This window comes from Poecilia reticulata, chromosome 20 (assembly GCF_904066995.2).
Source record: "Poecilia reticulata chromosome 20, P_reticulata-male-v2, whole genome shotgun sequence".
NCBI lineage: Eukaryota > Metazoa > Chordata > Actinopteri > Cyprinodontiformes > Poeciliidae > Poecilia > Poecilia reticulata.
The window spans coordinates 15,556,778-15,568,917 of record NC_088849.1 but is presented as its reverse complement, the minus strand read 5'-3'; the positions used below and the strand labels follow the sequence as shown (position 1 = coordinate 15,568,917).

At 40.5% G+C, this 12,140-nt stretch overlaps 1 protein-coding gene across 5 annotated transcripts in view; it reads left to right on the top strand.

The window, feature by feature from the left end:
- The window catches only part of pde7a (phosphodiesterase 7A), a 30,365-nt gene that overhangs the window by 9,424 nt on the left and 8,801 nt on the right, over positions 1 to 12,140 (top strand). For 3 of the 5 annotated variants that reach the window (XM_008396260.3, XM_008396259.3, XM_008396258.3), the window contains exon 2: positions 6,801 to 6,861. In XM_008396260.3, the coding sequence (XP_008394482.1) occupies positions 6,801 to 6,861 (61 nt within the window). Of the gene's footprint in view, positions 1 to 6,800; positions 6,862 to 10,236; positions 10,270 to 12,140 lie in introns of all 5 variants that reach the window. The other 2 variants (XM_008396257.3, XM_008396256.3) reach the window with 1 other exon arrangement.

The window sequence follows — 12,140 nt, the reverse complement described above, 5'->3', positions numbered from 1 at the left end:
TTTACACCCATCTTTGATACAAGGAAGCTGTATGGCTCTGATATCATTTGAAAGGCGGTGGACTGAAACAGGAGATCAAACACAAAGCTAAGCTACACGTTTTTTTTGTCTTCGTTTTAGTTTAAACCCCCTCCAGTGTTTTTTTTTTTTTCTCTTTCTGAAATAAAACTGTTAAAATCTCACCAAATGCCTGTAAGGTCAATTTGAGTTCATATACATGAACCTTTTGTGCCTTTTTTTTTTTTTCTCCTCTACTATCTCTGGGACTATAGGAGTCAGAAAATGACAGACACCGAAGCCCCGGGCTGCTTACTCTATCAGGAATTTTTGACACTAGGTCCTGACCTCAGAAACCTGAGCGTTCTGACCTCAGGCTGTTGGACTAAGCCGAGATAAGGAGCGTAGACGTATGTAAACGAGCTTACATGGAATTGCAGAGCACAATGAGTAGACTGTTACGCTCGCAGCACACTCCAAACAAAGCGTTGTTTAGTTTGTGTTCAAAGTGCTGCGGGGTGAACACCAGCTAAGTGCAACTCTGGGGGCCAGACGAATCAAACGCGGAGAACGCCGAGGGCTGCAAGGGAAAATGCACTCAAAAGCAGGAGCTGGCGTTATTTTTCCTGCTTACAGATGGATGTACGCAGGACCCATTTCAGCTCCCACAGCTGCATGTTCGTGCAGGTCCGGCCTGAATTCAGTCTTCTGCTCACATGAGAACATTGTTGATATTACGAGCTGTTTTGAACTCTGCAGCTGCGGAGATTTGTGGTTTCACTGAAATTCTTAGGGAAAGTGGAGAAAAAGGAAACCAGACCTGTGATCAGATCACATGACGTTTGTTAAAGCACTTTGTCCACAAAGGTGAACTAGGTAATCTGGAGACACAGCTTTAGTGCAAATTTCAAACAATCAGTTTTAATTTGGCATTCATAAACTGTGTACATGAGTCATTTGATTGCACATAAATACTTTTACACTTTAGAAAAGCTTTGCATTTCTTTAGGTCAGAGTCGGCATTTGATGCCATTTGTCAAAACGACATAAAAAAAGCGGTCCAGTCAGCTAATTTAACTACATAATAAATGTACCCGGGAGGTTTGACGTATCAAAAATGCTGAACCCGACGACCGCAACGGGAAGTATTAAATGCAGATCGGTAACTATTTAGTCTTTTGTTTTCCCGTGTTGTCTGTGAACGCTCACACTCGTTTCAAATAAACAGATGCGCTGATTTCCTGGTGGTTATTTTATAACAACGAGGCTTCAGTGTTTGAAGTTACAGTTTTGAAATATCTGGTGTGTAGTTAAACATCAGTTTTACCTTTTATACTACACGTTCATTATTTGGGATATAAAAGCAGTGATGTAGCTCTTTGTATTTGTTTAGCTTTCTGCACGTATGAATGAGTGTTATCCTTAGCTCGCTCTGCGGATTTCTGTCTGATCCATGTTTGAATTCTGGTTGGAGTCCCTGAAAATGTTAATATTACTAAAATGATATGATATTTTTACTAATTTCTCTTGTTTAAATTCCAGTTTTCCACCTAGTCTTACCTACTCCAACTCCAGCTGACTAAGTTTGTTTTTTTTCTTTTATAGTATTCAGTAGTAAAACTTTTTTTTTAGCATCTTTAGATGTAATGCATTTAGAAAACTGTCATTAAATTGCGCTGCACCTTTAATTATCACTCTGTAGAAAACACTTTTGTTTCAAAATGGCTTCCTACATCTTTCGTGCTTTCTTGTGACTTTATTCTTAAAAACCGCAACAGCATCCACATATTTTGCCTGCCACATTTGTTTTGTGTTGCTCTCTGCTGGTCTATCTCTTGACTCTTTCTCCGATGATCTCCTTAATCCAACCAAGTGTAATAGAACCAGTGCTAAAAACACCGGATATTTTTACGTTTCCATTTCTTCAGTGAGTCGAGCCCTGTCTTTGTTTGCTCCTGTGGCTAATTGACTAACAAAGGTTGTGGTGAAATATAAGTTAACAGAAAGCCCCTATCCGTTTTTGTTTTTCAGCCTGTGATCAGCCGGCAGATTAGCTGTGCTGTGACACTCCGGTTAGCGTCACTGATCAAACGCCGAGATATATGTACTGTAGCACCCATATTTCCTCCTAAGGCAACAAGCCTGAGGAAGAAGACTGTGCTTTAAGAGAAAGCGGTTATGAAATGAAAACATTCTAGTTGCTTCGTAGTGAAAACATTACATATCTGATGTTGGCAATGGATGGCTTTTCCAGGTACTAGCTGTGTAAAGTGTAAATTTCTTTTGAAAAAAAAACTCTTCAAACCTCTGATCTTTGCTGGGTACGTTCTCTTCAATCATGAGATGTAATCAAAAATGTACAGATCACGGAAATGGAAGTTTTACTGAATCTACTACAAACTCTTTGCTTCACAATCATAGTTTAAGGCTGAGGTTGGCTGCAGCCCTACAAATGTGTCACTACTACTGCTTCATTTAAATAAAAAATTCATTTTAAAGACGCCAACAAAACTTTCGAATGTAAAACATTTAAATTATTCGTGATTCTGATGACTCGGAACACATTGTCCTCCTCGTTAAATGTGCCTGTTGCTGCACTCGGTGTAAACATGTCATGCATTGCACGCGTATGCGATATCTGCATCATTTCAGCTGAAATGTGCACAGCAGTGGGCCCCAAATAGGAGCTGTGAAGAAGTTTCCTTTGTCTTTAGCTGACCAACATGAAACCTTCCGCTCTAATGTGCCGCTCCTACAAATCAGCACTATTTCCTGCTGAACCCAGACAGCGTGATGGGCGGGTGAAAGAAAGGGGTGTCTGCTTTCTGCCACTTTGACAGTAAACCTAAACTTTTCTGTTTGTTCAGGACATAAATCTGTTCGCAACACCGTGACTGCCCATACCCATTGTTTAGATTTTTTGTTTCCGTTCAAATTCTGACGAAAACCTTTGGTTTTCCACACAGGCCGTTCTCGACTCCAATCCCCGGAGACTGCATCGTGTCGTTCCCACACTTTACGTTTACCGCCGTCTTGCATTCATGCGCACACGAATCCATGCATACATGCACACAATATATAATGCCAAAACTAAACACTTGCACTGTGTGTAAATACAGAGTCTTGTTGACACTAAAATACAGCTTTGCACACCCTGACTCGAGGTGTTTGCTAGCTGGTAAAATATTAGCTTTGGATTGGCGGCTGTCATGAGCTCATCGGACAGGCGCTGTTAGGTGTGTGTGTGTGTGTGTGTGTGTGAAGTGGATCCACGGTTAAGCCCAAGGATATGAAGTCATGAGCATACGAGCAGGATTATTTGTGTTTGTCTGTGTTTGAGGTTTGACCAGACAGTTGTCTTCAAATTATCATAGTAAACAGACGGAATGAACAAGATGTCACTGTGCTGTCGGGTTTTATCGCTTTTTTTTTTTTTCTTAAAAGTTACTTTCCTTTTACTTTTAGCAAAAACACAAGTTCAAAGCTAACTTTGCTTTGAAGTTAGCAGACCTTTTCTAAGAGCTGCGTGTCCAGCCGGACTCTCGTTGCTCACTCAAACATCCATTAACTCAGCCATCCATTAAACGTGTCATTCCTCTTAACTGTATGCAAGGGACGCCCCAGAAAGAAGAGCAAAGTGGCGGCCTGGAGGGGCGCCAGCGTATGCAGAGTGCAAAATGAGGTGAGCCAACACCTCAGTGCAGCTCCAAGCAGCTGGTTGTCGACAGAGCAAATATACATTTAGAGCAGTGAAGCCAGCCACGGCTCCCACTCTGATTGTGACTCTCCTGCTGCAGATGCCTCTGGCCTGGAAGGACCAGCTGGCTCTATATACTGGTTTAGATAAAGAGTAAGGCTGGGAAATGTGGCTGTAAGATCCAAGTTTTTTAAATCACAAATTTTAGTTCATCATGAAAAGACATAACAGTGCATTCAGCACAAAAGGGGACAGATTTTAAACGGCTTTGCCGTGCAGTTTTAGCTCGCTCAAAAGGGAAACGACAAGATATTAAAATTCTGCTTTTTCAAGAGAAGGATGTATCGGGATGGAAATCTTCTGTTTATCGTGCAAAAATCCTTCCCAGTTGTCAGTTTATCTTCAGTATAAATATTATTATTACAACTCTCACTGCCAGCTTAAATGAAGTTCAGAGCACAGTATGTGTGGTGAAAACTTTTATTGTGAAGACTTGAGGGAGGTTTTATCAGTTCATCTGTCATTGATGCTATAAAACAGACTCTTATTGAACTTCTTAGAGCAGAAGGCCTCATTATTATTATCATTACTATTTTTTTTGTAAACAAGTACAAGCAGCCACTCTGATACAAGGCTGGAAACAACTTGAGCCAAGAAAACTATTCTGAAGGCAGATTACCTCTAACCAAAAGTTTAATGACTTTTACTGGCCACCCAGTAGCTTTGAAGCTGCTAGATGAAGAGGATAACTTTAGCATGAAGCAATGACGTGCATCATCCAAACATTTCCTGCACATTTATAAAGTCCACAACACGGATGCAGCATTTCTAGTTGAACTGACATTTCTTTATCTTGACAGAAAATCAAACGAATCTGGAGTTTTAGTTGTGAAGCGCGGCAATGAGATTCAGTTTCAATGTTCATTTTAAAAACTGAGATACGACCTAAAAACTGTTTCTTTTATTTGTTTAATGTTTAACTAAGAAAATACAGCAATTTCAAACGTTAGCATTTCAAATTAACAAAGAAACTTTGCACCATTATGAGCATTTCTCTTGGTAGTTTTGAAGAAAATACAAAAATCTTTTTAAATAATCTAAATGAAATTAGACTGAGAAAGGTAGAACACAAGCTTCCATTTCCATGCTTGCAAATGTACCATTTTGTGTTATTTTTATTATGTGTTCAGGGTAAAACGCCCCATAGCTCTGTACGTAGCCAGTGTGTTTTTTTTTTTCTTTAAAAGCGAAAGAGAATTTATCACACCAGCAGTTTCTGCATCTCAGCTTTAATAAGCTGCTATTGAGGTTAGTGAGGTAAAGAAAACTGTCACCTAAAACCCGTACAGTCTTAATTGCTTGTTTCTAAAGATAAGACTCGCCACACAGAGCTCTGCAGTTGTCAGTTCACTCATGTCTTTCTCCCACTGACTTTATTTTCATCTGGATTAGTTTGCAGAAGACTAACGCTGCAAACTCTGTTTTGATCAAGTCTGGTTGATAATGTAGCTTGCATTGCATTTCACTTCATGTCCAGTAATTCATCTAAAATGAAATGCTTTGTTTTGAATGCTGTTAAATTGTCAGAATCCATTTTGTTTTTGTGCAAAAACAGGGAATTTAACTTTGGTTTCATATGCTCACTGCGTTCATTCAGTCGTTTTTTCCAAGACATGCTAGAATATTGCACATGTAAACACAGATTAGCCGAGCACTCTGTAAGGTGTTGGGACTGTTTTTTGCAAGCAGCACCAACTCTCAGGCAAAGGTCTGAACAACTTGTGTCCAGGATGTGTGGGATCTGCAGAGATGTTAGCGACTGATTTCCTGACCCCATCTCCATAAGTCCTGGAGCAATATTTCAGCTCTCAGCACGCAGAGCAGATCATGCGTACACTGAAAGAAAGTTGCAGCAACTATTACAGTCTTTTTCCTGGTCTGTGTCATGGTAAAGATTGGAAAAATGATAGTTGGGTTGGCTAACGCTATAGCTGCCTGGCTAACACTGACTGCCTGACTTTGTGTGGCCAACACATTATCAGGGCCTTGAACAGGATTGGGACAAATGTGCTAAAAAAGTCTAAAGCTACGATAGATTTAGACTAGCTTTTTATATATCTTAGTTAACAATTAACATTTGGTCACATTCGATGGATATTTACAATGTTTAAATCATTAAAACTATTTAATGTCCTATTGGTTATTAGCGTTGACTCAATGTAAACGAGCTTGGATGCATTTAACTATTAATTTCAGTGCCATTTATATTAAAACAGGAAAGGCCTGTGTGCTGAGGAACGATGTAAATGTAAATACACAAGATTGTAGCCAGAGGCTAATTTTCCTGACTATCTCGCGTCACCGGTTGACGTCAGAAAAGGGAAGAGTTATTTATTTATTCCCTTTTTAATCTACACGTTACCATCTGTGCATTTGCAGCAGAGCTTTTTGACGGGCTTTCAAAGGGAAGTAAATCCAAGCCTCCTGGGTGGGGTCCAATTGGGACCGGTGTTTATAATTACTTTCTTGTACAACACCGCCTGTTTGTGGTTGCATTTATACGTGTGTTTGTGTGTGTGTGCGCGCATTTCCTCGTTGCACATGTGTTTTTTGCATGACTGATAGCAGCGCCGTATCAGGCTGGTGATACGAAGCAGGAACATGTTTATCAGTGTAGCAGTGATGTATGCGCACGCTCATCTGCACACAGATTAGCAGCAAACGGAGCAGATACTAAGTACATTCATCTGAAAATGATGCCTGTGTCGTTCTCTGAAAAAGTGCTTTACGTTTATTCTGTGTTTTCCCTCATTTTAAATAACTTCAAATCATTAAAAATTTTGATGTAAAAACTAATTAGTTTTAAAATGATGCCATGAACAGTAATAAAGCAGTTTCGCTTAGCCACAAGGCTAGAAGTCACTTTAATAGAACATGTCTGACAGCACGAAGTAGGCTAAAATATCTCAAAAAGCAGCAGACAATGTGACGCTGATACGAGTCAGTTTGAAAAGGGTCATGAAGTCATTTCTAATGGAGAAAACAAGCAAAGTATTATCTTTTTTTTTATCATGAACTGCTGTTGATTACATCTCTCTCTTTGCAGAGACGAGGGGCCATCTCCTATGACAGCTCTGATCAGACAGCGCTGTACATTCGTATGCTAGGTAAGTGTTTCCCTGTCCTCACCCTCAGACACACACATTGCACACTTTGGAGATGTTAGAAATGTTTAGTGGTCCTTGTGTATTCCCAATGGCTAGTTTATACAGTTTATATTTTAAATAACTCGAATCCTGCGTTTGTTTTTATCTCAGTCACACAAAGTTTGGTTTGCAACGCCGGGAGTCTTGGGTTTTATCAGATTTAAAGTACAGACTTTCCGCCCTCGCCAGAGTAAGAGCTGGTGTGTAGCTGGGCTGTAACTGGTATTTTTCCACGTGCCTTTGTGTACATACTGTATGTGTCTAGCACCATCCATTTGCCCTGAGTGACTCCAACCAGAGTAAGCAGTTTAGAAAATGGAAGAGAGGATGGAGGACTGATAGATCTGCCAGTCAGATGGAGCGAAATGCGTCTCAGAAGGAGCTGGATCAGCAGCTGCTTCCTAATCAATAAGGTTATTGGGGATGGATGTGATTAGAGGCTGGTTATACCACCACGGCCTGTCTATTTATCGTGGATGTGGGAGTGTGAAGGCAGCTTCTGTCACTTAGTACAAACACTTTTTTGAGTGGAAGCAAGGGAATAATCGGAGTAGAGTCGTTCAAACTGTAAAAGGATCTTACCGGGAAATGATAACATTGAAAACTGCTTAACTGTTTTATTTAATCATAAGATCCATATACTTTTATACTTTTATTCTCCTCTGGCTCCATCATGATTTAACTACTTCCTTGTACGTCAAACGCCTTCTTGCACAGCGGTCACTGCCGTAGACGGCTATTGAAAAGCTGTGTACGTGTGTGTGTGGTTTGTAGTGTGTTACTCCTTACTCTGCCCCCTTCTAGCCGACCAGTGTAGCTGCACGTACTGGCAAGGTATGCTTCTTCAAATATACCCTGCCAGTAGTCTTTTGTAAATGTTTAATATTACATAAATATCTCACCAGCCCTTTAATAGGAAGAGACCCTTACACAATCTTTAACCTGGAAGCTCTTCGAATTCTGACCGAGGCATTTCTCTGTTCTTCGTGGTGTTTTTTCTGGGATCTCCGGCTTCCTCTCTCTGTTTGAACCCATAAATGTTGGGCTAAAAGGTTATCAATTATGTGCCCTGTCTTTGGTTCATCTGATCACAACTTGATTTTAACATTTCACCCATCAGTATTTGGTTTTGGACACTCATTCAAAAAAACCTAAAAAGCAACAATTTCCCAACTGTTTTTGGTCTCAAGACAACATAAAATAGAGGTTGCACCAAAATTTATTTGATTTTAAAATGCACTAAAACACTAAACTGCTGGCATTTATTTATTTTTAGAAACCATATAGACAATCAACATTTAATGTAGAATACTTCAGTCCTTACTTTAGTCCCCAAAATTTAGATTTATCATTTTAAGTTGCTGTAATTAAGTTGGTCTAGATCCTAAAAAAGCAAATCAGAAGCTCATTTTAGGGATTCTGCTTTGTGGACTATGTAGATAAAGGATACTAATATATTACTCAAATGACCAGAATATTATTTATATATATATATATATATATATAAACGGCAAAGAAGAATCAGGTAAAGTACTGAATTTACACATTAAAAGGTGTAAAAACATTTGACACAGCTCGTGTCATTTTAGTTTAAAAGGCTGAACTGATATAAATCACAGAGACTGTTGTATATCTAAATGGAGATTATGTTAGACAGGGCCTCTGAATGTCTCTCAAGAAAGGGGAAAAACTGCAATATACAAGTTGTAAGTGGATTCTTAGGGTGTTTTAAAACCAGACAGTACAGTAAACTTGGTTCTATCAGGACTAAAGTTGAAACATTTGTTACAATTTCAGCTGGTGTGGTTCCCTTTCACACCGTCAAATAAACGGTTCTCCCTTTTGCCTGTGGCGGCACTCCACCAAGAAACCCCTAAAGGAAACGACATGAAAACCTCTGAAGAAGACACTGAGCACAACTGCCTTCTTTACATAATGTAAACAAAAATGGAGTGGCGTCGGATTTTAGTGGTTGTAGGTTTCTCTTTTGTCTTTGGCAAAAGGCCAATGGTCTTTGGTCCAATGGACCAAAGACTAAAGACCAATGGACCAAAGACCAATGGTCTTTGGTCCATTGGTCCCGCATTTCTCCCGCTAGAGCTAGACTCGTACATTTGTTTAGGTTGTATTTAACCATGATGTCCTACGCTATAGAGTCTGTTCTACTTTTGGAACGATATTCAGTGCATCTGCCATCCACATATGCAATACATCCGGTTGAAGTGAACGGCATCAGAGAACCAAGATTTGGGTTTGCAGGTGGACCAGAGTTTGCCTGGTCAAACCGAACCAAACTTTCTAGACAAACAAACTGGTGTTTGGTGAAAGTAGAGCAAATAGGACTGGTGTGTGCACCCTAGATTTGTATACCTCCAATTGAGTTTACTGATGATGACGCTCAGCCGTGTCACTGTTGTTTTTGTGGGGAATGCGCGTTATTGAAATACACAGTTGAGCAACAAAAAGCAAAACGAGAAGAATGAGAAAGAGAAGCACAGAGAGCTCAGGAGTCAGAGACGAGGTCACATTTTCCTTAAAGAGTCTTAGATTTGGGCTTGTTTTCTGCTCACTCAGTATAAAATATCAATTTATATTTCAAAGTCTAAGTATATGTTGACAACCTAGGTGGTCATGTGAAAAACTCTTTGAAAAGCAAATATTATAAAAAAAAAGGAATAAAATAAAAATCATTCCTGTAGATGATTTAATCCTAGTGAGTCTGTCATAATTCATGCACGAAACGGCCACTCAGAGCTTTGGCTGAGCTGACTGAAGGGGCTTTTTAATCATTTTCCTTGGCCAAGTATGACGGCAGTCTCGTACGTCATTGGCATAAAGCATCTGTGTCTGCAGGATTTTTTTTATTTTTATTTTTTCAGATTAAGCGGAGTGTGAGCAGGAGAAGCACGCTAATGCAGACTGGTGTTTGCCTGTGCCCAGCTTTAGCCGGCTAACTTAATGCTGATGTGCTTTCAAATAGCAGCACTCAGAGCTTTTGCCACATCAGTTATAATGACTTGACCTACATCCACCCCAGAGTACCGGCACTAATGCACCATTGGGGGGGGAAACATGGACTCTGTGACTCTCAAAAACACACTAATCTCACACACACACACACACACACTCGATGTTGACCCGAAGCACATGTATCTGCACATGTGACAGATGTTTATACATACAAGCACACACTCAGTGCCCAGGAATGCATGCACTCTTGTGTTTTTAGTTATCCATTGTTTTGTTTTTTTTGCCCAGATCAAAGTTCTTCTCAACAAATTGTGAAGCATTGTTTATGCCTTGAATTGTAATTCTTAGTTTTTGGTATTTTGATAGGAGCTTGTGTAGTGTTCAAACAGCTGTTTGCAAGTAAGTAACGTGCCGGTTGTGGGTTCACATGCGTGCGACTTTGCTCTTTAATTTCAATGCACACATGACACAGTCTGACGTGCCATGCTGGAAACGTAACATTTCAATGTCTAGCTCCTTGATCAGTTAACTTCCATGTGCAGAGCCTTGTGAAAAGAAATGCCCCTTAAGCTATTTCCACAATTAGTCACAACCACAAACATCAATGTTTTTACTGGGGTTTCTTGTGATAGACCAACACACACCGGTGAATTACTGACGATGAAGAAAAGAGATGCGAGATTGTAAACGGTTTTACGAGTAAGGATCTAATCCCTTTCTATAAAACAATGTGTCAAGCTTTAAACCGAAGCACTTTTTATTAACCGTACGAAGATGATAAAAGTATGGCACAAACCTAAAATGGAGAACATTAACTAGAGGAACAGTTGAGGCCCATAGTCGTTCCCGAGGAGTTGCAGAGATCCAAAACTCGGGTGGGTGAATCTGTTGGCTATTTCTTTTTGAGGGAGGAGTGATATAAGAATAATCTTGTTTGTGGATCTCTACTGACCTCGTACGAGACGCGGCAAACGTGGGAAACGATTTCTCCGTCAGATGACGACCTACATGCAAAAAGCTTGTCTTTGACTCTGCTCAATGCGCACCATCCTCATGGCGAAACGTGGGGGTTGGCACCATCAGGCTGAGGGAATGCTTTCTACTGCAAGCGACAAGGAAGTTGGTCAGTTTTTCCACATAGACTGCAAAGCAGTGACAAACCTTTAAGTGGGATATTAAATCCAAAGTTAGCTCCAGAGCGCAAAAGCCCTGTTTCTTAACGAGTCTCAAGAGCCGCACAGTAAAAATCAGCGACTCAGAGCTAAGGCGAAGATTTGACAGCACTAGCTTGATGCTCTGCTAGCCTACTGCTGCAGGTTCTGGTTGAAACGTCGTGTACAGTTCCTCATATTTTTCTAATTTTGACATATTTCCTCTCTGTCTTACTAAGCTTACATGCGGTGTGGCTCCTTTTCAACTCACTCTTCCTTTGGCACAGAGGGCACAGGATGTGGTACACATGACCTTATGTCCTTATTGATAGTTTGCTCCTGATTTCCACCCTCTTTCTTTCTCAAAATTAGCTCATAGGCCATTAAGATAATCAAGTATCCACGTTTGATCAAGCCGGAAATCGAATGCATTGAAACTTGATCTTATCCCCAATTCGTAGCAGGATCTGAAACTTGGTATTCACACTTATGCCATCTGACTGAATCTGAGCTATTTTGCAAATAATTGAGTCAGATCCGTGTCAAAACGAGTAAAGCTGGAAGAGATCTGCCTCAAAACACTTGCATCTGCTGTTGCAGCAAAGGGTGGATCGAAATATATATATATTTTTTGCACTTATTTGCAAGTACGTGCTTCTTTGTGTTGGTCTATCGCACAAAACTTCAATTGGTGTTTTTTTGTTGTCGTTTTTTTTTAACCTGACAAAACGGGGAAAGGTTTAGGGGCATGGATACTTTTGGGAGGCTCTGTAGAGCCTTGCCTGGAATCACACTCTGGCATTTTGCTGCATCAGCGTCACAGCATCGTTCTGTCACCTCACTATAATCTCGCTCCTGACTGCAGTCTACATGCTGATCCGTCCGCCGTCCGTGGGGTCCAGCTTCGGAGCCCGCTCCTCCGCCTGACTACTAAAACCGGTCATAGTTCGACTCCAGGTCGCCCTCAGTGGCTCTGGGTACTAATAGTAGAGCAGACTGTCCTGACATGGCACTGCATGCTCAGCTGTTCACTTCTCTGTCTGTTTCCTCTTCTGGGACATGGGAGTGTGTGTTTGTGTGTGACTGTTCCTGCATATGAATAGCACACGCTAGCCCTGG